The 25,962-nt window shown below is 42.4% G+C and overlaps 1 protein-coding gene across 1 annotated transcript in view; it reads left to right on the top strand.

The window, feature by feature from the left end:
- Lac (septate junction protein lachesin) overlaps positions 1–25,498 on the top strand; it is a 301,937-nt gene extending 276,439 nt beyond the window's left edge. Inside the window, exons 2-9 of the mRNA XM_080267202.1 lie at positions 13,880–14,118; positions 14,928–15,058; positions 17,257–17,382; positions 19,724–19,880; positions 20,998–21,104; positions 22,101–22,240; positions 22,998–23,123; positions 25,376–25,498. Of these exons, the coding sequence (XP_080123328.1) occupies positions 13,880–14,118; positions 14,928–15,058; positions 17,257–17,382; positions 19,724–19,880; positions 20,998–21,104; positions 22,101–22,240; positions 22,998–23,119 (1,022 nt within the window). The 3' untranslated portion in view covers positions 23,120–23,123; positions 25,376–25,498. The remainder of the gene's footprint in view (positions 1–13,879; positions 14,119–14,927; positions 15,059–17,256; positions 17,383–19,723; positions 19,881–20,997; positions 21,105–22,100; positions 22,241–22,997; positions 23,124–25,375) is intronic.
- The last annotated feature ends 464 nt before the right edge of the window (positions 25,499–25,962 follow it).

Genomic DNA, 25,962 nt, shown 5'->3' with positions numbered 1-25,962 from the left:
TCTACCTGCCTTAATTATTTTACACACCCTCCCTCTTCTCCCTCTGCTTCCCCCACTCTCCTTCCTCTCATTCCCTTTCTCCTCTCTCCCTCCTTCTGCCTCCCTCACCCCCTCCCTCCTCGCACCCACCCTCCTGTTCCTCCCTCTCTCCCTATATCACTTTCTCTCATAATTAGTCCCTTTGCTGTCATCTCCCGCCCTGTCACTCTCCCTCAGTTGCGTCCTCGTCGTTGTCATCTCCTCTGCTTCGTGTCTCAAAATCTTTCAACTGTAATTCACTTTCTGTCAGTTTAATTTTCCTGAGCGTCTCCCTCACTCCTCGTCTTCCCTTTTTTTTTTTTTGTCTTTAATATTTTTTAAATTCAACCTACCTTGCGTTCTTTTCGTTCATTTTTCTGTTAGAGTTTACCTGAGTCACGAATTTATCTTTGCCAGTTTCTCTCTCTCTCTCTCTCTCTCTCGCCATTGAGTTGAACTTATTTTGTCATGGTTTAAACGTGTCACTCCTATCGTTCAGCGTTCCCTTTTTTTCTCTCTCGTTTGATTTCACTTAATTGCCTCTCACGTCACTTCAATTCACTATACCAGGAATTAATTTGGCATGAATATTTCTAAGTATTCATTTTTTTCTTTTTCTTCCCTCTTCACTGAGTTAATTTTCGTTTCATCATTTAACGTTACCTATATCATCTTTTTGCTTCTTCTTTAAGCAATTTTTCGCTTAAATCTAACGTCGCCTTTCTTCAATATTCTTACGGCTCTTTGCTCTTTCATCTTGACGTCCATCTCTCTCTCTCTCTCTCTCTCTCTCTCTCTCTCTCTCTCTCTCTCTCTCATTCTCAGCGTCCTCATTTCATCCTCCTGAATTGGCTCGCCTCCCTTTCACCTTCTTTTTTTTTTTGTCTCCAGTCTTCTGTCTTTTTCTGCATCTGTCTAACATATATTTCTACAACCCTCCTTCTCACCCCCATCCTCTTCCTCCTGTCTCTTGTCTCCGTCTCTCCACATATATTCACCTTCCATCTTCCTTCTGTCTCATGTCTCTGTCTCTCCACGTCTAACTGTTCCATCGCTTTCTTTTGACTCCTGTCTCTCCACTTTTATCCACAGTCTTTCCTCTTTCCCTCCTGTCTCATACATCTATCCCCTCTCCTTCCTTCCTTCCATCCTTCCTCGTGTGTACTGTCTCTGTCTCTCCACATCTCTTCAGTATCACACTTTGCCTAATCTCCCTCTCACTTCATCTCGACTCCTTTCCCCCTGTCTGTTCTTCCTGTCTCTCTGCCTCTCCACTCTCCTTCCTGTCTCCGTCTCACCTGTCTCTCCACGTGTCTCCAATATCACACACTTCCTCCTTTCTCACTCTCACCTCCTTGCTTTCTCACAGCTTCAATTTAGCAGTATTAATTTTCTCACATTTCTCTCCACGCCTTTCTTCCCTGCATTTACTGACTGTCCTCTCTCACTCACTCACTCACTCACTCACTCACTCACTCACTCACTCACTTCTGGTCTGCTACTCCTGTTTCATTTTCTCAGTTCTTACCTCTCTCTCTCTCTCTCTCTCTCTCTCTCTCTCTCACCTTTACTTTGACCTTATATTTCTCATTTCTTATTTCTGTCTTTGCATTTTCTTCATTATTCCGTTTCTGTATCCTGCTTGATCTCTCTCTCTCTCTCTCTCTCTCTCTCTCTCTCTCTCTCTCTCTCTCTCTCTCTCACACACACACACACACACACACACACACACACACACACACACACACACACACACACACACACACACACACACACACACATCTCCCCTCTCTCTCTGTCTCTCCCCCTGACACATCGTCCGCTTCGCTTCACTCCTCCCCACTATCATCTCTCCCCTCTTCCCTTCTCCCCTCACCTGCCTGCTCACCTGTCTTCCCCTTCACCTTCCCTCGCCTCTTCCCCTCGCCAATCACGCATCCCTTTCTCATACAGTCCCCTTCTCTCTCTCTCTCTCTCTCTCTCTCTCTCTCTCTCTCTCTCTCTCTCTCTCTCTCTCTCTCTCAACCACCTCAGTAATCATCTCACCGTTTGACCTTCCTCTCTCTCTCTCTCTCTCTCTCTAGTATATCTCTCTGTCTATATCTTTTTACTTTCTTTCTCTCCGTCTCCCTCTCTCCCTCTGCTTGCTCTTTCAATTAGGTATTCTCTCTCATTTTCTCTCTTTTTTCCTCACGGCACTTTTCTCGTCCCCTCACTTACCTTTCACTGTTCTGCTTTCCAATTCCTACCCTTTCTTCTCGCTCGATCCTGGCACACACACACACACACACACACACACACACACACACACACACACACACACACACACACACACACACACACACACACACACACACACACACACACACACACACACACACACACACACACACACACACACACACACACTTTCCACCCCCTCCCTTTTTTTTCTCTCTCTCTCTCACTTCCGTCACCTGTCCGTCCCTTTTCCATACAGTTTCGCCCCCTCACCTCTCTCTCTCTCTCTCTCTCTCTCTCTCTGACTCACGCTTCCCCTGTTCTAATTTCACACCTGGCCGCTAATCACTCTCTCGGCTTAACCATACAATCAATTAATCGACGTGGACCATTTTTCATTCATGATAGCGTGGAAATTAACCAGCATTTTCCCCTGTGTGCCGTGTGTGTGTAAACTAAGGGACTGTGTGTATTGGGGGGGGGTTGCTGTGTGTGTGTGTGTGTGTGTGTGTGTGTGTGTGTGTGTGTGAGAGAGAGAGAGAGAGAAAAAAAAAAATGTGGCTGTGTGTGTATGTATGTATGTGTGTGTGTATGTGTGTATGTACGTGTATATGTGTGTGTAGGTGTGTGTATGTATGTATGTACGTGTGTGTAGAGCATGAATATTCCGTTTTTAGTTTTAATTAAAGTTGGCTCGGGTTTTTGCATATTGTGGCTGATCATACACGGGAAATTAATGTGCAGATTGAGCGTCATATTAAAATCTATATGAAAAACGGGCTGGGAAGAGGACGGGGTGTGTCAATAATTCCTGTGATTATTTTCGCCCACATATTCTGTTATTCCCACTTATAACTAGCTTGTATTTGGAAGCTATAAGGCATTGATTGACTTGCATGTGATTTACTGTACGTGGTGGCTGTGTCGGTGGAGAGGTGGCCTGCTGTGCTAATGGACGCGTGTTCGAATCCCGGCTGGCACAGGGAATAGTTTGAGAATCTTCAGTAACATCCACCGTTAAATCGTAAGAACATCTCCGCTAATACCAATACACCAGCCCCGGATAAGGCAGACCCGGCATGTATTCAGTATGGACGGTGGGTGTTAGCGTCGAAGTTGTGGTATGTGGAAGTGTGGGGTACGAGGGCCGCGGGGTCACAGGGAACAGGCTGCCAACCATATGCCCAGAGTCGGGGGTGGGGGGGGAGCTCAATTCTGAAAAACTATGCTAGTGAAAATCCACCTGTCCATCCATCTGTCCATCCTTCATCCAGTGTCATTTGCCGCCATCATCAAGGCTACTCATTACCGATATTTAAGGCAAGGGTGACCAGCTTTACGGGTCCCTGAGTGGCATTAGGTGAGCAGTATACCCCAGACAGCCTTCAAATATAATCCCTTACAGGCGTGATCCGATGGAGTGGCCTGTTGCTCAGAATCAAGGCTGCACCACATCGAGTGAGCGGATGGTGGACTCCCCCCCCTCCCCCCCACTCCACGACCACAAACCTAAGTGAAAATCCTCTAAAAATTGCACCGGCATATACGAGTAAGCCAATTCCCGGAACAGAAAAGTTATGAAACCCTTTAAGAAAAACCTCCCGTGCAAAAAATGGCTCGGAGCTCTCCAGTACGGACAAAAACATCTATTAGACCAGGAATGGGGGAAGGTAAAAAAATAAAATGAAATAAAAGGAGAGAGAGAAAAATCCCTGGCTGCAAAGCACTGATGAAGCTGTAAGGGCCCCCCACAGTGCCCCCATGGCCCCCTTCACCATCGCCCCCGGCCTTAGTGTTGCCAAAACTAATTCACAGAGGTCGCTAAATTCGTTCTAAAAATATGCTAAGAACTCGCTAAGCACAAGAGCCTTTAAAGAAAATCACTTTCCTCCCTAAAATTTAATCATAATCCTTAAAATTAATATTACTAAATGGAAGGAAATGTATCTAGATCTACCCATGAAGCCACAAATACGGCAACCCCGCGGCTTCAGGAATCCATGCACCGCTAAATCATCCCACACTGCGGCTGACGGGTGCGTGAAATTCCCCTTGAAGACATTAATTTGCGGGAGGTTGACTTTGTGAGGGCTGGGAGAGGAAGGAGGAAGGCCAGGGTGAAGTTTGGGTGGAGAGGGTGCCGTGGGGAAGAAATGCCTGATGGGAATGAGAAAGGGGAGAAGGTAGAATTGGGGAAGGGACGGAGGACAGGCCGAAGTTGGACGAAGGGTGTTTTGTAGGGAAGGGCTGGGGTTTGGGGAAGCAAGACCTGGAAATTTGATAGGGAGGGGAAAGGAGGCTGGGGAATAAGAAGGGAGTTGGGGCAGAGCTGGGGAAGGGGAAGAGGGTAGAGGGAAGCTTGGACGAAGGATTTTTTGTCAGGAAGGAGTGAGGACTGGGGGAGAAAGGCCTGAAAATTTCATAAGGAGACGAAAAGAGGATGGGGACTAAGAATGAGAGAGGGGTAGGGTTGGGGACGAGAGGGGATCAAGGGGGATGACTGACTGGAGATGGGGGACTGTAGGGATTGACTAGGGAATGGGAAAGAAAAGAGGCAGGAGAAGAAATGCTAGAAAATTAACTAGGGAGAAGGAAAGTCAGCAAATTTTAGCTGAAGAGGGAAAGGTTGGGGAAATGAAAGCAAAGGATAGGAAATTTAGGAACCACTTCACTCTGCGTATTTCTTATTTCATTTTATTTATTTATTTTTACTTTCAGAGGTTTTTATGTATTCAGAGGAGCACCGTATTACTGAAAGAATTAATGAAGGTTGTAAACTGTCCCCCCCGGTTTCAAACATCTGTCCTAAGCTGAATAAAATCGTCTGGAGAAAATGTGACTAATGCAGAAAAGAAATACTCTGGAATGGTCAGTATGAAGGAAGAAAAGAGAGAGTGGGGAATAGGGATGGGAAGGGGATAGGGATGGGGAAGACAGACCAGGCGAGGACGAAATGGGAGAAATTGGGGAGGTGACAGGTGTTGGGGAAGTAGTGGTGAGAACCGTAATAGGAGGAACAAATAGGGAGAATAAGAACGAGGGAAAGGGAGATTAAGAGCGGGGAGGAAACAAGATTGGGGAAAGAAGGCTTGAAACTTTAAAAAGGGAGAATAAGAAGATGGCAGGACTGGAGAAGAAAAGCGAGAAATATTAAAAGGTGGAAAATAAAGGATGAATAAGAAGGAGGAGGAGACAGGATTGGAAAAGAAAGACTAGAAACTTTAACGTAGAAAAAAAAGGAGAGGGAAAATAATAATGAGGAAGAGACAAGGCTAAGGAAGCGAGGACAAAAACTTTAAAATGCAAAACAAAATGAATGTGTTGAAGACAAATTTGGAGAAGAAACGCCAGAATCTTTAACAGGGAGCGTGAAAAGGGAGATGAAGAATGCGAGGAAGACAAGTTTGGAGAGGAGAGATCGGAAACTTCTGTACAAGAATATGAAAAGGGAGGAAACGGACCTTTGTAAATGTCAGAAAATTTATCAGGGAAGGCAGAAAGGGAGAAGAAGAAGAATTCGAGAGGGAGTTGAGAAAAGAAGGCTAGAAACGAAAAGGAAAATAGGAATAAAGAAAATGGAAAATAAGAATGAGGGGAGACTGTGCTTGGAAGGAACAGAAGAGAAATTTAATTGGAAGAAAGAGAAGGAAGGGTGTGAGATAAGAAATGAGAGCTGGCTGGGAGGAGAGAAGTGGTGTTTTAGAAGAAATTTTACTTGGGTGGGGAGAGAGAGAGAGAGAGAGACACACACACACACACACACACACACACACACACACACACACACACACACACACACACATTCGTTAAAATAATTAAAACTGGACCGCAAGGCAAAGGGGGGGGGGGAAGAAAAAAGCATTCAGAAACTTCAAAGGCTCTCTCACTCGCCGCTCAGAGACAGCTGGACAAACTGGCAGGGAAAAACTCTATTAATGGGACTGGAATCAGAGGGATGGCTGGAGAGATTAATGGCCGAATTCCCTCTGGTGTGTGAGGCTCCGTAACACCATTTCCTTGGCGACTTATCCTGCATATTTTACACCTTAACCCCTTCATGCTGGTGGAGTTTTTTTTCATTCTTATCTCCAGATTTTTTTTTTTTTAATTAGAAGAAATTTTTCCAGTAGGAGGCGTTGGTTTTGGCCTTCATAAACTTCTCTAGTATGAGAAGCATTTTCGAAGCTGAATGAAATCGTCTGGTAGGCGAAAGAATATACGGAAAGGACGTCAGTGGATTCAAGGAATTAAAAATCTCTTGTATTCTCTCTCTCTTTTAACACCCACTGGCTCCTGTGACTCACCCTCAACTGAAGAAAATCGTTCATGTTAACTGCAGTTGTGCCAGAGCTGTTCCATTTTCTTCCCCTTCCTCCCCCTCCCCCCCCCCTTTTTTTTATGGAGTGGCCAAGGAGTGACCCAAGGAACAATCTTCAGGAAGGTTCGGAGGTATTGTCAGAGAAATTTGGTGTGGCCATTGGAGTGTCTAAGCATACTGCAAGAATGGCCAGGTCTGCTTCGTCCCCCACTGCCCACTAGGTACCGTACGCCACTACAGTAGTTCCGATCATACTGCGCTTAACGGTGACGTACAATATTAATCCTGTATTAGTATGGGCAGTGAAAAGGAGTGAGAGGGGAATGTGTGTTGGGGAGAGGGCAGTCTGATGGTGCAGGGGAGAATGACGTGGAGGTGATTCGTTTGTGTGCCTACCTCTTCCGAGATTAAGACGTCAGGCAATAGGTAGAGAAAGTTGGTGAAAAATATAATGATGGCCGCAGAGAGAGAGAGAGAGAGAGAGAGAGAGAGAGAGAGCAATATATTTAGACTCTCTCTTAGCCTGGGAATCCCAATGGAAAAACCAGTTGGCATTCAGAGAGGGCCCTGGAGACGATGTGACGAAACCTTGACGCTACAAACAACTAGATAACAACTCTCGTATCGGATGTGTGTGTGTGTGTGTGTGTCTGTGTGTGTCTGTGTGTGTCTGTGTGTGTGTGGTAACAAGAGGACTTACACATTTTCTCCCAGCCATCCCATATATTTCACGTCTCAGGCCCTTTTTTTTTTTTTTTTTTTTTTTTCCCATACATTCAGCAGTGCGTGTCGAGAACAAAACACATTTCGTCTGTTTGCACAACTGCTGACTGCACTCCGTAATGTGGGATGCAGGCTAATAATCCTTAAACACCGCATTATCTCCACAATGGCCCCTCAGTAAATAAGGGTCTTGCTCTCGCTTTAGAAATTCAAGTCCTTTTCTTCTACATACTCCGTTCTAAGAGTCTGAGAGCGTCTTAAGTCTCTCTGAAGAAGGTATGGGCGAAAATAGGGAATAAATCTTAACTCTCTTCATGCGTTTCCTCCTCCTCCTCCCCACAAACTCAAGATAATCTGTGAATGCGGGGCATGATCACTCCTCTTCGTCATGTGGGGGTGAAGTCAAGGGCGACCCCCCTAGGGACGTGGGTCTTGTCGGGGGAAGGTGTGGTGTCCCCCTGTCTCACGCTGGTAGAGTTACACACAACGCCCTACACGCTTAAATACTTGTAGTTTTACCGTGACGAGTGGAATGGACAGGATTAGGAGAAGGCCAATTTGTGGAGATTTATTGTGTTATTATTTACCCCAACTTTTCGTATCACTGTTCGATAGGGACGCGAGTTTGCCTGACATTCCACCGCTCCTTCACAATCCTTCATTACTGGCTAACTTTCCCATGCTGAGAGAGGCATGATATGTTTCTTCGCCCAGACTTTGATCTTGATTTGTTGCGTTAGGAAGGAAAGTAACGAACATGATCCAAGTCTGAAATAGGCTCAGTGGAATGCTAGTAGTAGACTCACTGTTAATACTCAACGCTTATTTAACTTCTCGTGATATGCAGAATGGACAGGCGTACGACAAGGCCATTTTGTGAAGATTCAGTGTGTTATATTTCCCTGTATTTCTTTTAACATGACAGCACCTCTTCCCTTCCTCCCCTGAGCTTTCTGATATGTCCAGTAATCTCCTTTGCCTGACTACTCCACCAGGATTCATAATTACAAACTTTCTTGAGAGTAAGTTGAAGATAAGATTAATTTGTTTTACAGTTTCCCTCATTTACTCGGGACCCAAACACTTCCCAGCCAAACAGATTGAAAAATAAGATGAAAAATTCGACAGTACAAAATTATTTCTGATGGCAATGAGGAGCTATGATGATTGTTTATTTTGCATATTGGCCCTTGATAAACACAGACCTGAAGCTTATCCATGCATCCCAGAGGAGTGAGGGAGAGCTGGGGTGTGCTGTGTGTGAAAGGTGTGGGTGTGTGAGGCATGTGGGTGTGTGACGGGTATGGGTGTGTGAGTGATGTGGGTGTGTGGAGGGTATGGGTGTGTGGGAGATGTGGGTGTGTGAGGGATGTGGGTGTGTGGGGGATGTGGATGTGTGATGGGTGAGTGTGTGAGGGGTGTAGGTGTGTGTGAAGGGTGGGGTATGTAGGTGGTGGAGCGGGGAGTGGTGAGTAAGGGGAAAGGGGGGCGTATCCTCTTGTAGCTAAGGGGGGAACTGCACCAAGAGTATCATGTCCTCGTCAGCAAATCGCCAGGAGAGAGTCGGAACCACAGATGGATGGAGCTATCACCATGTCCTATCATTATCTCGTTTCGCGTGATAATGATCTCAGAATTTACTCCCCTTACTGAAATACGAGCACAGTGGATCCTGTCTTGATTCATATCCTCTCATGTTACCGATAAAGCGCGAGGGAGGGAATACGAACGAGATAAGTGGTTCGCAAAAACTCGAATTTCAAAATATACGCAGGAATATTGGACCTAAGCTTTGTGACCGAAAAATACCACGGCAAATTATGGACGTTTTTACTATGCAACTAAAAAGCGAGAACTTCTAACCCAACCTAAGCGTATTTAGTTTTTTTGGTTGTTGAGTAAAAATATCCACAACGAACCTTACATATTTATCGCGCAGTTACAAAATATCGCAGCTTAGTTTACAACGCTCGAGACATTTTAACTCGTCGGTCTGCTGGTTGTTATCCATTTTTCCATTAGCTGCAATTACGGAAGGTCACAAAGTTAAATGTAAATAGTTATCTGAAAGTTTGGGTGTATTTTTTAGGGGGGAAACGGAATTTACGGGAAAGAATGCGCTGGTAGTGGTGACGAAGGGGAGAATAACAGTGATGGTGGTGATGGTAGTACTTGTGCTGATTAATGACGTACGCTGGTGCCTGTGAGGAGGGGTATGGTAGCGATGGTGTGTTTGTACTCCCGATGGTGAGGGTTGTGAGAATATTGATGGCAGTGAAGGTGGCTCTGATGATGGTGGTGGTAATGGAGAGAGGAGGGGGAGAGCCGGGGAGGGAACCAGAACCAATGTGTGTTGACAAAAGAAGCAGGGAGGGAGGGAGGGAGGGGTAATAGGTAGAGTGGTAACTGCGAGGAAGGAAAAGGGATAGAAGGGGAATGGAAACGGAGTAGGGACAGGGAAGGACAGAAAATATAGGGGAGAAGGGTATCAAAGGGGATGGAAGGTAGAATAGTCGATTTGAGATGAAGGGAAAGGAAGAGGGGGTGGGAGAGGACTAGAAGAACAGGGTCATTGCGTAGGAAAGGAGGTATAGGCGGGAGGAAAAGAAAGGGGATGAGAGGGGAAGGCATGGGGAAGGGAGGAGATGGTATGGGTGGGAGGGGAAGAAAGGGAAGGGAGAGGAGGAGGGAAGAGCTAAGGAGAGGAAAGGAAAAGGAAAGTAGGGGGGAGGGAAAGAGGAGTACAAAGGAAAGCAAACAGCAACAAACCTTATGGTCCTTTCGAGGCTGCTTATTACAGAGGAGACTATGACTACGGGATCTAATTCTACATGCTGAAAGATAAGGATAGTAAAGCAAGTGGGGAAAGGGAGGGGATGGGGGTAGGGAAAGAAAGGGGAAGAGATGAGGTAGAGAGTGGAGAGGAAGGGAAGGGAGTGGAGGAGATTGGGAGGGAGGGGAAGAGAAAGAAGCGAAGGGGAGCAGAGGGGAGGCAGGAGAAACGGGGCCCAATATAGTTGTACGTCAAACGCACTTTATAAACCGACACCATTCAGACCTGCGCCATAAATCAGCCGCTGGTTCCCTCTCAGCGCTGCTGGTTAGTGGGGAGGGAAGGGCAGGAAGGGCGAGGCTGGCGTGGTGCGGAGCGAGAGGACACAGCCAGCGCCGCGGGGACAGTAAAGTGTGTGGATTACAGTAATGGCCCCTCCACTCCCCCGCCAGCCTGCCAGACCGTCGGTAAGCAGGAGGTGGAAGCAGTAGGAGACACATTTATCAAGGATCTTAACCGCTTTACGGGATAGGGACGCCTTCTTGCTCTGCTATCCTTATCTTTAGCTCAAAGAAATCACTCCCCCGCCATCCTGCCAGACCGTCGGTAAGCAGGAGGTGGAAGCAGTAGGAGACACATTTATCAAGGATCTTAACCGCTTTACGGGATAGGGACGCCTTCTTGCTCTGCTATCCTTATCTTCAGCTCAAAGAAATACATCTCATAGTCTTTCCTGTACCAAACAGCCCCGAAAGGACCATTGCGTCTCTGGTTGTTTGCTTACCGTACCTCTACTCTTTTGTTTGTTTGTTTGTTTGGGAGGGAAGGGTTATCGATGGAACAGGGTAGGTCCACAACTACTGCTACTACTGCTTCTGCTATTATTATTATTATTTTTATTATTATTATTATTATTATTATTATTATTATTATTATTATTATTATATGCACTGTACCCTATTTTACATTGCTGTGATTATTTGAATGGATAAATAATACAGACTAAAGATAATTTTCATTGTCAGTATAATAGGTGTAAATTTTTTAACGCCTCTTACTTACCGATTTATTTTTGCACATTACATCTCACTATCAAAAATTGCCATCCCTTCCTCTTAAATATTTTGAGGTGTAACAAGCACATAACACAAGAACATGGTGCTAGTCACGAAGAAGTGCTATGTAAAGGATGTTGAGCTGTGGTCATTGTCTTATCCCACCCCTGAGCTATGGGAAATAAGCCGCAAAAGGACGAAAATCTCATCCTAGTTTGAATGAATGCGCCTTAGGACGATGTTAAACGGTGTAAATAAAATAAAAGAGAGTGTTTAGAGTATATAATGCAGAGTAAATCGCTAAGGAAGAGGTGTTACGAAGCCTTCTATGACACTTGGACCCTCTGACCCCCACTTTTGTATCCACACAATAAACGCAGTCTCTTATGTGGGAATAATTCATCCACTTATCCGAACACTGTCGTATGAAATATGGCGGAAAAGTAACACACACACACACACACACACACACACACACACACACACACACACACACACACACACACACACACACACACACACACACACACACACACACACACACACACACACACACACACACACACACACACACACACACACACACACATTACCATACACACCGCTCTTTGACCTTCGTAGTAATAGGATCAGGGCAAATAGTCACTTCGTTAAGCCTGGATTCGACCCGTTCGTTATGTAGCTTCTGTAATTCCCTGATACCTATTGGACTGTTTATTTGCTAACATATTTGCCCGTCTGTCTCTGTAGCTTCGGCCCTTCCTTCTGTCTCACTCCTTTGTCTCTTTCGTTGGTCTCACACTTCTTCCTTCTTCGTCTCTTTTCCCTTCCTTCTCTTGTCTCTTTCCGTTTCTGACTCTCTCCCTTTCTATCTCTGTTCCTTCCCCCTTCCGTTTCTGTCCCTTTCCCCTTCCGTCTGTCATTTCCCTTCCGTTTTTATCCCTATCCTCCTTCCGTGTTTGTTATATGTCTCTTTGATTTAAAGCCAGAGATAATGTTTGCAGTACAATGTCAAATATTCGACCCTTTAACTCAGAGAGGTTTGGATCGATTTGAGTGAAACTTGGGAAAAAAAGAAATAATGTTAGCCAAAAATGACATTCAGTTTTCAGAACATCACGTCAAAGTCAAGGTCGCAAGGTAAAGTCAGCATTAAAGATTTTTTATCCGATTTAAACCAAACTTGGTGGATGGGCTGGAGGTCAGATAAGGATGAAGTAATTCGATTTTGAGGACAATCAGTCAAAGGTCAAGAGCACAGGGCTAGGTCAAATATTCGGTCTTCAGGCCCTTCCACACGATCAGTTGGTACATACCGTGAACGAATACGATACTCATCAGTTTCAAAGAATGGTTGGGAATCACACAGTAAGGGGTTGATCAGAAGTGGGGAAGGTACAGTACTTGAGTTCATCACGTCTGCATGATGTTTTTATTATTATTATTATTATTATTATCCACCAAAGCCACAGGTGCCAAGTGCCGTAACGCCGATTGTAAAATGTGGGTGTTGTTGAGTAATTCTTCTTGTTTGGTTAAAGAGTAGAGCGATAATACTGTCAGCAACTGTACCTAGTTCTTATTTAGACTGTCAGAAAGTAGCTTTAAACGCTGTCTGAAGTGCTAGGCGGAGGATAGGAGGGATACTGAGGTTGCACAGTTGAGAAAGCGGGAAGAGTCGAGAATGCGGGCAAAGTGATGCATTGAAGTGGTGTTTAAGAGGCTTGCTGACACCCACTTCCTTAGATGACACACCAGCCCTCCATACTTACTCCTTCTCCTACTCTCTCTCTCTCTCTCTCTCTCTCTCTCTCTCTCTCTCTCTCTCTCTCTCTCTCTCTCTCTCTCTCTCTCTCTCTCTCTCTCTCTCTCTCTCTCTCTCTCTCATTCATTCATTCATTCATTCATTCATCTCTTCCTCCGTCCCAGTTTAACGATCCATCCTTTTTGTCCTTCCTTATCCATCCTTCTTTTCCCTCTCTTCCCTATTAAACCATCCATCCTTCGTCCTCCTCCTTTTCCCATTTTATTATCTATCCCTTCTCTTCTAATCTTCATTTATCCAGCAGTCAGGCTTCTCCTTCTTAACTTCCGTTCCCCATTTAACCATCTAACTCTTCCATTCCTCTCCTCCTCATGCATTTAACCATCCATGTCTCCCTTTCTCTTCTCCCCAGTTAACCATCCATCCATGCCCTTTCTCCCCCGCCCATTTTTCCCCTCTCCTACGTCCACGACTGCATTTTCACCCGCATCTGGGCCTGGTCGTCTCCCCTCTCCCAATTACTGTATTCAGCTCCCAATGTGTCGTTTTTATAGGTGACTGCGCCTTTGTCCGGATTCTCTCGTCGGCTGGCTGCGCTTCCATTCCCCCTGCTATACTCTTTTCACCTTAACCTGGCCCAGATTTTCGTCCTGTGGCTACTATTTCACGTCGCTCAGTGGCGAATAAGCTAATACTGCACCTCTATATTCTTTCCATGGCCCTTCTTCATGACTTGCACCTTACTCCAGTGTTAATCTATTGCTACAGCCCAGGATTCAAGATAGAGAGATGGTAATTTTGGGCCGAGTTAGAGTGAACAGAATATAGTTTGAGGTGTCTCGGTAGCCCTTTCAATTCCAGTACCTGTTTTTCTATATCATTCTTGTCGCCAATAGACGATTTTATTCAGTTTACGAGAAGCTTTTGGTATTTAAGTTGATGAATTGCCAGCATGGGGCGCACCTGTAGTTCCTTCAGCCCGAGTACCTCATTCTCTTTTTCACCAGGCCTGGCGGTGCGAACGCCATCCATAAGCTGGATCACGAAGGAGCAGGTGGTGGACATTGGATCGAGTGTGCAGCTGGAGTGCTCAGTGCAGTATTCCCAGGACTACCCCGTGCTGTGGGTGAAGCGAGGTGCAGGCAGTGTGCAGGATCTACCCATCTCCACCGGACCTGCTCTTATCCTCAGGGAGTCTCGCTACTCTCTCAGATACGACAAGGGATCGGCCACGTACATCCTACAGGTCAGAACGGTTTCCTGCAGAGTTTGACTAAGACTGTGCTAGAAGATAGTAGCCCCTTGAATCAGATGGGTCTTTATTTTTGTTGTTGTATAGTAGTAGTACGGTAGTAGTGGTAGTAGCAGCAGCAGCAGCAGTGGTGGTGTTGGTAGTAGAAGTAGTAGTAATAATTGTAGTAGTAGTAGTAGTAGCAGGAGCAGTAGCAGCAGCAGCAGTGGTGGTGGCAGTAGTAGTAGTAGTAGTAGTAGTAATAAGAATAGTAATAATAGGACCCTCCCCAGATAGCTTTATTTGAGCTGGGGGGGAGGGGTAGTAAATAGCCTGTAGCCATCATTAACTCCCTCAGTGAGAACCCTTTCCCAAGAAATAGAATAAATAATGAATATAGTCGATGAAAGTAAGAAGAACAACCTTAAAAAATACGTAAACAGATTCAAGAAGCTAATCCTGGCTAACTGAGCTTGCATTTATCCAATTAAATATTTCTCTCTTAATTGGCCCCGATTTTCGTGCATTTGCAGCTTATTTTAGACACTGCTTTGGCTCTACATCAGCTCCATAGCACTTCTTTATGACTAGCATCATATTTCAATGTTAATCTCTTTTACAACGCAACAATCAAGGTCAAGAGATGGCAATTTCAGGCCAAGTTAGAGTAAAAGAGTGTAATCCATCCATCCATCATCCAATCCTACATTGCCCCATGAGGATCATAGGAACCCGGGGCTAGGCAAGTTGGTCCTGACATTTAAGACGAGAGTATAATAGTTTCATATTCTGTGTGCCGAAAAAATAATCAAGTCCTTTCACAGATCAAGGACATCCAGGAGAGTGATGGTGGTGACTACATGTGCCAAGTACTGATTGGCATTAACAACCGTATCACTGCCAATGTCAACCTTCTAGTACGACGACCACCTGTAATTTCTGACAACTCTACCAGGTTAGTTGAGGAGCTTTTAATTAGAAGCTAGGTATATTAGAGCGGCATGTGCTTCTTTGCCGTATTTCTTATTAGAGAAAAAAATTGACAAATCTTTATCCAGCCCATGCAATTTTAGGATACCCACCTTCATTATTATACACTACCCTTCTCTCATAAGTACTACAGGGGGTGATGCGTTGGAGTTCTTAAGTGATATTAGTGTAGTTGTTTACATCTCATGTTTACTGTCCGTTAATATGGTCACACTTCAGTAGACATAAGACGTTAACAAACACACCATACAAAAATCCCAGCATCACTCCCTGTAAAATATCGTCCCCACCCTGCCCTGCCATCCACCACCATGCCACACACTTCACCTTTGTCTTCTCCTTGTCATTGTCAACACTGCGCCACTTAGTTTACACTGCCCGTCTTCACAGGGTGTACTCATCCCATCTTTGTCCCACAAGCAATCTCCATCCCTTTCAGTCTTGCCCACTCTCTTCCGCCATCCCACCCAACTTTTTGCTCCCTATTGATATATATATATATATATATATATATATATATATATATATATATATATATATATATATATATATATATATATATATATATATATATATATATATATATATATATATTTTAACCAGTGAACCAATCAGACTGCTAGTACTCTTTACACATGACGTCAGAGCCTAATTACAAATGCATGGTCTGTTCGTTTCATTTGTACTGGTAAATTACTTGTTGGATTAAAAAAAAGACGTACCCATATATTTTGTATCATACAGTATACTGTATTCGTATATTAAAAAATCCTACCAGTATACTGACTGATACATTTTGTAAGAGACATTACGTCAGTAAATCTGAAATGACGTTAATGGATTTGAAGGGACCTTACAGAACCCTGAAGGACACCAGGATTTGTCTTGAAAAACTTTAAGTTACCTGTATGACCTGAAATAACCTTAACTGACTTAAATTAATCAGCCTGGGTATGACTGCGGCTGGAAGGAACTAAAAGTAGTAGAACTGATACAAACTATAACCAGAATGGATGTGAATAGAGCAAAGTTCCTAAATGGATTTAAAGTTGCCTGAATAGACTGATCTGACTGAACTGACAGCATGGAGGAAAGGAATGGATTTGCTTGAACCTAAATGGCCTGAATGGTCATAGATTAAATAAAACTGTAGCAACTTTACAATGGTGACATCAGTTTTTGTACTATATTCTTGCAATTACCAGGGAATATTATTTTGCTAAGAGATTTTTCAAGCTGCAATAGGAGAACATGGCCATCATTAATTTCAACAGTACTAGGGAGCTGTCTTGAGCTGAATAAACTCAACTGGTAGTAGCAAGATTAATTTCAGTCACAGGAATCAGAGGGTTTACTTCTTGAAGATGACTTTTTTTTTTTTTTTTTTAATATAAATAGGCAAGGAAGAAAGAACCTTGATGTTGTCCCAGCAGGCTGAAGTTGACCCTCTCCTATAGCCCACCATCCTCCTCTTGAGGATAGAGAATTCAGGCACAGTTTTAAGGGGGGGGGTTGCCTACACCCTCCATTTTTGGTATCACGAGCATAACAACATAGTAGATCCAATAATGAAAGAACATAAGATGCAGTTCAGTTAGTACTAGAGACAAAGGGAACTAAAACACCATAAAAACAGTAAACAAAGCACAATTACAGCTAATGTTATTCATACACACTAACTGAGACATTTTACAAGCTTAAAAATCTGATGAACTCGAGATGGTTCCTCCATAAATTATCTGAAAGTCAATAAATGTCGTTCCCAGTGTGTTTAAGCAGACTTCTTTGACTGCTTTATTCCTACGTCACTACTCCATGCAGTACATTCAGAACACTACATCTTTCCATCACAGACTTTTTTCTGATAATTCGTACGGTACCAATTTTGTGATAACCCAGCCTCACTTCTAAGCATCAAAGAAGGGTTTGTGACCTTTCCTCTTATAAAATGAAGTATGTCAGTTAGGTTTCATATTGCTTAGATCACACTCAGATGCCACAAGAAAGTGCTCTTGGCACTTTACTTCATATACTTTACTTTTACTATATTTTGCACACTGGTCTTTAACATTACATGTGCAGTGTAGTACAGTGAATGTGTTATTCCAGATATAAGACTACCTCAAATTGTGTAAAGTACTGTAAATGTTCGTATGATTCCAGGTCAGTGGTGGCAAGTGAGGGTGACAGTGTGGAACTCTCATGCTATGCAGGAGGAATGCCCATCCCAGACATTTCTTGGAGGAGAGAGAACAATGCCATCCTCCCCACAGGTGGCTCCATCTACAGGTATGTCATCCTTCACCTTCAATTTCGTTTCTTTTTAATATGCATTAAAGATCTATCTCTCTGTAGCAAGACACCATAATCCGTAAGGGGTGGTCGTTTGAATTTGAGTTAGTTGTTTTACGAGGAGGAGCACTAACCCTTTGCCAACCCACATGTTGACACGTAGGGGACATGTATGGGTAGGTTATATGGTCACCATCCAGCATTGTAAATGGTTTCCTGACTTACAGGAAACTGTTATGTAAAGTCACCTGAAAAGGAAAGAAGAGTAATAAAAAGGGACAGGAAAGATGGGAGAAATAGGAAGAGAGGAGGACAGACACAGAAAAAAAATGATAAGGGTGATGGAAGAAGTAGGCAGCACTACATCAAATGAGTGGATGATGGTTGCCATCACCTACCACCATTAAAGATCCATAATTATTTTATTCATGACCATGACTAATGCTCAGTATCATAACTGTAATACTGATCTGTAGCTTTATGGATGATGACTAAATTTCAGTGTACCAGTACCACTTTACATGAACTTATTGGGGTATATATTTGAACACTTGTTTACATTCTAGCACATCATGTAGAAATATAATGAGATAGGGTAGAAGATATATTATGTGTTAATCACTGAGAACTTGTTGATCCATTACAACCATCTTCATAACTTTCAGCTCCTTGTACTCTCCTTCTTTCACTCCGTATACAGTCTCTCATCCAGCAATACCTTCAGTTTTGCTCTCCAAGGTCATCTTCACCCTGTCTGTGTGTATGCAGGTACTTGAAAATATCTATCCCATCTAAATGTACAGTATTTTCCTGTCCATTTAGCAGTGCCCTATCTCACACCTACACAGAGGCACTGACAAGAATCTACATGTGGTGGCACGGTGTACCCCCAGTGAATCAGCTGCACTGTCCACCTGGAAGCCAAACCTACGCATATTTCCCTGCAGCTTGCCATGGGAAGGATCCTAGTCCAACCATGTTAAGGTGCTATCAGCCTAAAGGGGTGCCAGATCCCTATGATGTTCAGTATGTCTGTAGAATGGCCCCGCAGAATCAGTTGCTTATCTGTGGTTGATGGGTTTACCTGACCAGACAACTGGGGTTAAGTAACAACAACACACATACACAGTAGTCTTTTCTTTTTTCTTTTTTTTCTTTCCCCATTCTGTAGATCTCATGTCTTTTACTTATGGTATGCTGTCCACCTTGCTGATGCTTAGAAGTGTTCTGAAAAAAGTTGTTCTGTAGCCTGTTAACCTAGAAGATTCTTTGTCATTCACTGTCTATGTTTTTTCCTAAACAAGACTGTTGAAAAGGATGGTCTTTTGCAGGGCCATCTTCACCTCTGTTTACCATCCTACCCCACCTAATACTGTACCTGTACTGCCATGTTCCCAGTTGCTTTAACACTACACAGATCTTGAGTTTTTTCTAGCCATTTCTATAACAGTTTTGGTGTTTCCTCTAATTTCATCTCATAGGAACACCACTTCTCATCCTCACAGAACCCAGTTGTCGGAGGATACTAACAGCAGCCCCTTTTCATTTCCTTGTACAGTACTATACAGTACTCTTTTCCAAGACAAAAATGGATGATATTTGTACATAAGAACCCTATTTGTTTGTGTTCCAGAACATGAATGCCCTTAATTCTGTGCACTGTGGCAGCAGCTCTCCTGTCAGTCTCTGCTTATACTATATATCAGTGTCATTAGAAACACTATGCAGGGATGGTGTTGACACACCCTTTTGCCTTAACAAACATAATCCATTTTAATTCCCAGACACAGGCATTGTTAAGCCTTAATCTGGGTTTCAAGCTTTATGTGCCTAATCAAGCCCCACAGCAGCCAAAAAATAATGCTGAAATCACCACCATTTACTACCGAAACAGACAGCTTATCAGATTATTATGACATTTAGCAGTCGTACAGCTGTACAGCAGACCTGATAATTGAGACACTCCATGTACCAAAATACTGTACAGTAAACTTGCTCTTAATATGCCATTACTGAATGAATGTGTCAAGTTTGTTGTACTGGTGTTCACTGAAACTGATAATTTCAATTCAAAGTGACAGACCATCATTTCAATGACAGATTGAATGTCTTACATGCTTCTTTTCATTCTGTTAGACATAATGGGATATCTAAAGTCAGGAAATGCTGCTTTTACTTGGCTGAGACAGATGAAATTAAGATTTATCTTATGTTGCATCATTCTTGCACAAGTTATTGAACATAAAGTTGCACTGCCATGAATATGCATCATGCCAGCCTTTCCTGAAGTTATTCTTGAATTACACACCCTACGTTAAAGAAACCCCTTGGTCCACAGAGGAAATGTTCTCCAAATTGCAAACATTCGCAAGGAAGACCGTGGAACCTATTACTGCATTGCTGAGAACCAGGTTGGGCGTGGTGCTCGGAGGAACATCAACGTGGAGGTGGAATTTGCACCAGTTGTCAAAGCTATCCGTCCTCGTGTCTACCAGGTTAGTACCAGAGGGGACTGTCCATGCTTTCCCTTCCCTTATGACTATATTTTACTTCAGTTTTTGTACACTAACATTTTTCAAAACATATACGGTATATAGTACAACACCTGACTGTTTACACAGAGGGGTGCAGGTAAGAGATGTGATATACTGTATTCAGACTGTGACTTTGGACAGTATGACTCAGAAAAGGGGATCAGGTCAGTTGGATGAACTAAGAACATAGGAGTATATGACATTAAGTGTTGGGCAACCCTTTTTTTTAAGATGATAATTGATGGCCTGACTCTCAGGCAGGTTTATGTGAAGCACATCTGTAGAGAAAAATACCCCCAAAACATATTGCAAATGGTTAGGCTTGCGAGGTTCATTTAAGGGTTTCAGGGGCTTGAATGCTATGATTGCCTGGTCCATTTCACTGTGTATGCTTTCTCTTTCTATGTTTTTTTAATTCTGCTTTACCAGTACCACATCTTTAGGTGGGAAGAAAGAGTCATGATGATGGTGATGATTAATGCTTCCTCATTCTGGCCAGGAGCATGTAATGAAAAGTGCCTGTAGTACTGACTATGTTGTGTGTGTGTGTGTGTGTGTGTGTGTGTGTGTATGTGTGTGTGTGTTCATCCAGTCAGTGTCAATACCTCATTTACCATATCTATCTACCTTCTTTTTGGCCTACCACACCTCCTTCCACCTTCACTCTTGCTCAGATTAAAAAGACAAAAAAATGTAGGTTAGACTTACTGATTGTTTTATGAAACCAAAGGAGAAATGAGCAGTTCAGTTACAGTACGCTTAAGCTGCATGTTTGGTTAGGTTCAGCTGGAGACCTTCAGATTATGGCCAGTGAATGCTTCAGGGCCAGAATGGAGCATTCTTTATAATTTGTAAAACAGCACCACCAAATCCATTTTAGTTCCAGTACTTGTTCCCCCTGAAATTCACTTGCTCAACATCTAATTCTTCCTGTCCACCTCCATTCATCCAACTTGGTAAGCTCCACATATTGGTGATTGTTTGGTTGCATTCGTTATCAGTCACACACTACTTATTGCCAAGTTCCTCATTTCTCTTGTTAATCTTGCTCTCTTGACATATTACATTTTCTCCTCAGGCATTGCAATATGATATGGATATGGAGTGTCATGTGGAGGCCTATCCACCTGCTGCCATCACCTGGGTCCACAAACAGGAGTCCATTGTCAACAACCAACACTTCAGGTAATGCATATAGTAGCCACAGAGTTGCAATAATTCCTTATTTTTATATCACATTGATAGGTGCCTTTTTTTTTTTAAGGTGTCAGGCCCAGAGTGTATCATCATAATTAAAATAATGTTCTGTTAAAATTCTAGTCCTGTCTGTAAAGCTGGAAAGTTTCATTCAGTTTTCAGTATATACCATTTGTAGGATAATATTCAGATAATTCAGAAAACATCCCTGACATAAGTATGAGGAATATCTCTAATGGGTTAATACAGTTGGAATACAAAATAATGATGGTGTGGGACAGCTATCAACCACATTGCCATACAGGTTTATATGTGCAATATCATCTCAAGTCCTGTATTGTTCTGTTCTTCATTTTACACTGTTCTGCATCTTGTTAGTTCAGTGGGGTACTTTAACAGCCCATTTAACCTCTTCAGCCCATACTGACATGTTTTGTATGTTATTCTGGCTAACACAAGATGAGTTTATTCAACTAAAGGCAAACCGTTTGGAATGAGGGATTAACGAATATATTGCTGAGTATTGCTAACAAAGAACTGCCATTGTTAAGAACTCCAATATTTGCTTCTTAAAACAATTTACTTTAACTCTTAGAATACATAAACTAGACTTACTGACACTAATAAACATAGTAACATCAACACAATCCTTTATGTTCATGAACAAGCTGTTTCATAGTGGTAATTGTGTATTTTATCAGTATAAAGATCCAGAAAAGCATTAGAATCATTAGTAATTTCTAGCTTCAACTTAAGTATTTTCTAGCAGGGTATCATATTCCTCTATTGAATGAAACCTTTGGACAAATTCTTCTTTACCCTATCCTGTTTGTACCTTGAAGAAAAGGAGGGACCTGGATTGTAATTAAGTGTTTCATGTCATAATTTAAGGGAAGACTGAGACTTAGCAAAGTTGAATAGCTGTCTGTCTCAATGATCTTCATTTAATTTATGAGCTTATATCTAAGCCATCATTTTTTTCAGGGTATCACAGTTCGCCACAGCCGATGAGTTCACAGACACAACCCTGCGTGTACTGAGCATTGAGAAGCGCCAGTTTGGTAATTACTCCTGCATGGCTACCAACAAGTTGGGTCAGTCCTCAGCTACCATACAGCTTGTCGGTAAGTTTTAGCTTCCTATCACCTGAAAAGGTAAAATGTAACAAATCTTGGAGACTGGATGGCCAGAATGACAGGCGACTAATGAATGAGCCCATATGCACTGAAAAGCACAGTACTGCACTTGTTTTCACCATTAATTGTTATCAAGAAACATTGCAAGGACAGTACGCTCTACAATGCTTTGAGTTACAGACATTACTACAGTAGTACTGAAGTATTCACTTGATAATTTAGCATTGCAGTATTTCCTCTGCTGCAACATCCCATATTTGTAGTGTACTTGTTTCATATGATTAAGGCCAAAAGTAGCAAACTCTGTAATAAAAACTGTTGTTCTAATAGCAGTGCAGATACTTTACTTGGTATGAAGTCTGATGAACCATAACATGAAATTCCTCAGAGTATACCCTATACAGTATATAACAGTCATGTCTGCTTGACTCGTTCCTATCAAGCATGCATATATCAGATGAATTAGTAGCAGCATGAGTGATGATTTGTGCATTAAAGAACAAACAGCTACAAACGTTCTCTTACTGAGAATCTTGGTGTCATATTGTTAGCTTCTGTTTAGCTTCTGACTCATGCATTGCTAAAGTATTGGACTCCAGTATGATATTTCTCTCTGTATCACCACTTCCAAATGCCACGAGATGATTGCATGAGAGAAAGCTGCTGGGTATGAGTGGCTCTTGAGTGAAGCCTCTGTAGCTCAACTATCTAGCCTTCCTCACCTGTACTTCTCTGGCTGTTGTAGAGACCACCACGCCCGTCTGCCCGCCTGCGTGTGGCACCCTCACCTACTCTGCGGCCCACACGCCCACGCCCTCCGCCCTGGCACTCCTCGCCCTCTTTGCTGCTATCTTCCTCAGGAACTAAAGAGGTAGGCAGTATTTAGTCTACCTGACTGGCATTATAAAGTTGTATGTACAAATTACTGTAGTCTTATAAGCAAACTGTTGCTGGGAGCATGGCCAGTACTATTCTTACATGCACTTAACTTCTGTAGGAGTACTGTGCAGGATAATTAAAAATGATTGTCAAGGAACATACTGTATGGACCAGCACCTATAATACTGACCTGCATTTCCCATCAAGTAAAACATTGATAATATAGCATGTTGTTAATACTGTACTACCAGAAAGTTTTGTTTCAATAATTGTACAGTGACAGTATTGTACAAACTTTGCAGTTCTGCTGATCAGTACAGCACTATCAGTACATAAAATTTATAACATTTTACTGCCTTTAAACGTCTTTTAATGGCTGATTTGTAATTAAATTGAATCAGTAAATTAACTGCCTGCAGTATCTTTCAACCTTGGTTAGCAGACTCAACTTGGATCCACCATTTCTGACAGATGCATGCTTCTAGTTATGTAGTTTATTTAACTGGATGCATGATTCTTAAAAAAAACAAAATATGAAAATGAGAAATAACATAACTCAGCACTGTTTTGAATTTGAGAATGATGAGTAAAAGAATATATGAGCATTGCACTGTATTGATAACAAACTTTTATGTTTTCCATGTCCTTTATATTATTTTGTATTTATTTATTTTTTTTAATATTAGAAATTGGAAACCTGGTGTTGATGATGATATTGATGTCATCTGCCATTATCTTCATCATGAGTCCCATTTTTTACTAAGGGTAGTGGGGTCAAGAACATTGCTTGTAGATCCCTTTGGAGCAGGAATGTGTGGAGGAGGATGTCTTAGTTCTCATCTTATTCATGTAACATATGAGTTGTAAAGCCCCTGGCCCAGTTCCTCAGTTTTTTTTAATTCCAGTAAAAAAAATAAAACATGAAAAATAATATAACAGTTGCACTAAAAACAGCATATAACAATTGCACTTTTACTAAGGCAGTAACTGAAATAGTCATGAATGATAAGGCGCCAGATATGGGTAAATGAAGCCCATGCCTACTGAAATATTAAATGGAGATACTGAATGAGCGATGAATAATTTGGTATCCCATGTACTGCAGTTCCATAATGTTAGATCTAACCAGTATTGCTTACTAGAATTGGTTTAAAACAGTGAATTACTATATTAGTTTGACTAGTAAACAAAAGAATAATAGTTGAATTAATGATAAGAGCATAGCATAGCATAACAAGACAGTTGACACGGCCAAGAGAACATGTGAGTACAGTAGTAAGATGAAATAGAAAAGGTATTGATGGCTCAAAGGATATCAGTACTTCTTTGCATATGGTATGACAGTGTCCAAGATGTAACAACAGGCCATTTTTGTAAAGCAAGCATATCTTGTGGCATTTGGTACTGGTTAACCTGGTGGTATTCTGAAATAAAGTTGATAAGAAGGGAAGTGCCAGAATTAAGTTTACATCTTAATGACATCATTAGGCATAACACTCTGTATTATGTCATCATTTCATATTGTTGTAGTTGTCTTATGATACAGCAGTACCTTACATTCATGAAATACAGTATGGTGCACATCTAACTGCCTTTACTAAAGCATTCAGTATTTGCCTTCTGTTAGTAAAACAAAGGCTGTTCACAACTGCCATGCAATAAGAATCAGTAGCAAGCCCAATTTGATAAAAGCTGTTTGCACATGGTACTGGAAAGGGACGCCATCATAAGGTATAGGTTAATTACCTACAAGTAGTGTTGCTATCTGGTGACCTTACACTGAGTGATAAGCCAAATTTTCTCGTAGACCAGGAAACCATTTACAGTACGCATTGGAACCAAATGATGCCTGGTGGGTCAAGGCATTGCAGCCAAATTAAGCCTGTAAGGATTTATATCTGAGGGCTGGTTGGAGTTTATTGCTCAAATAATGCCACTCAGAGGCAAGTATGGCTGGCCGGCCTTGCCTTCAGTGCTGGGAGTAAACAGCAGTCCCAAGCTCCTTAGCTTGGGGCAACAGAGGATCACATAATGGATGGAAGGACAGATAAACTTCTTTTGGGGATGAGCGGCTGCTCCTTTTCACTTTAAATGTCTCAACTGAATAGCTAAGCTTGGCATCCATACACTCCTGGTGGTGAGGGGGGGGAAAAAAATTGAATGATGTTGATGGCGAAGATGGTGATGATGATGATGATGATGACGACGATGATGATGACAGTGAAAAATTGTTTTTCCTTTCAGAGCACATGGTGCCCAACATCCGTTACCGAGGTGTCCTGGTGTACACAGCAGGGAGCAGCACATCCCAGACATCCCAGGCTGGCTGCTCCATCTTACTTCTTCTTCACTCTCTCTCTTTCGTCCTTTTTCAGAGACTGTAGATTGTAGCTTCATGGTGACAGCTTCTGTGTTGAATCCTTCAGTTTGATGACCTATTTTTAAATTTCATTCTCACTACATCCATATAGTTTTGTTCAATTTAGGAGAGATTTTTCTGTGAGGATTAGATTTAGCCTTCACTGACTCCTTCAGTATCAAAGTGAATAAAATTGTCTGGAGGTAATGAGAATAAAGTAGTAGAATAGTCACCAGATTCAAGGGATTTAGATATTGGAGCTGTCTGCACCACAAAACTTGTGATTCTCGAGGATATATGGTGAAGTGCATATATATATGATTGTTTGCAGTGCGCTTTGCCACTGAGGTCTGCCACTTATAAAGTATTCTGACAGTGAAACACAGTTTAATATCTTGTAGTTATCAATATTGCACCATATCACCTAAAACATTCTCATCAAATATCATGGATATTGTCAGAACATGCTATA

This window comes from Coenobita brevimanus, chromosome 23 (assembly GCF_032717465.1).
Source record: "Coenobita brevimanus isolate Jiangsu-jjx chromosome 23, ASM3271746v2, whole genome shotgun sequence".
Taxonomy (NCBI): domain Eukaryota; kingdom Metazoa; phylum Arthropoda; class Malacostraca; order Decapoda; family Coenobitidae; genus Coenobita; species Coenobita brevimanus.
Note: the sequence above shows the minus strand (reverse complement) of the source record. Positions and strands in the feature narration are given on the sequence as shown.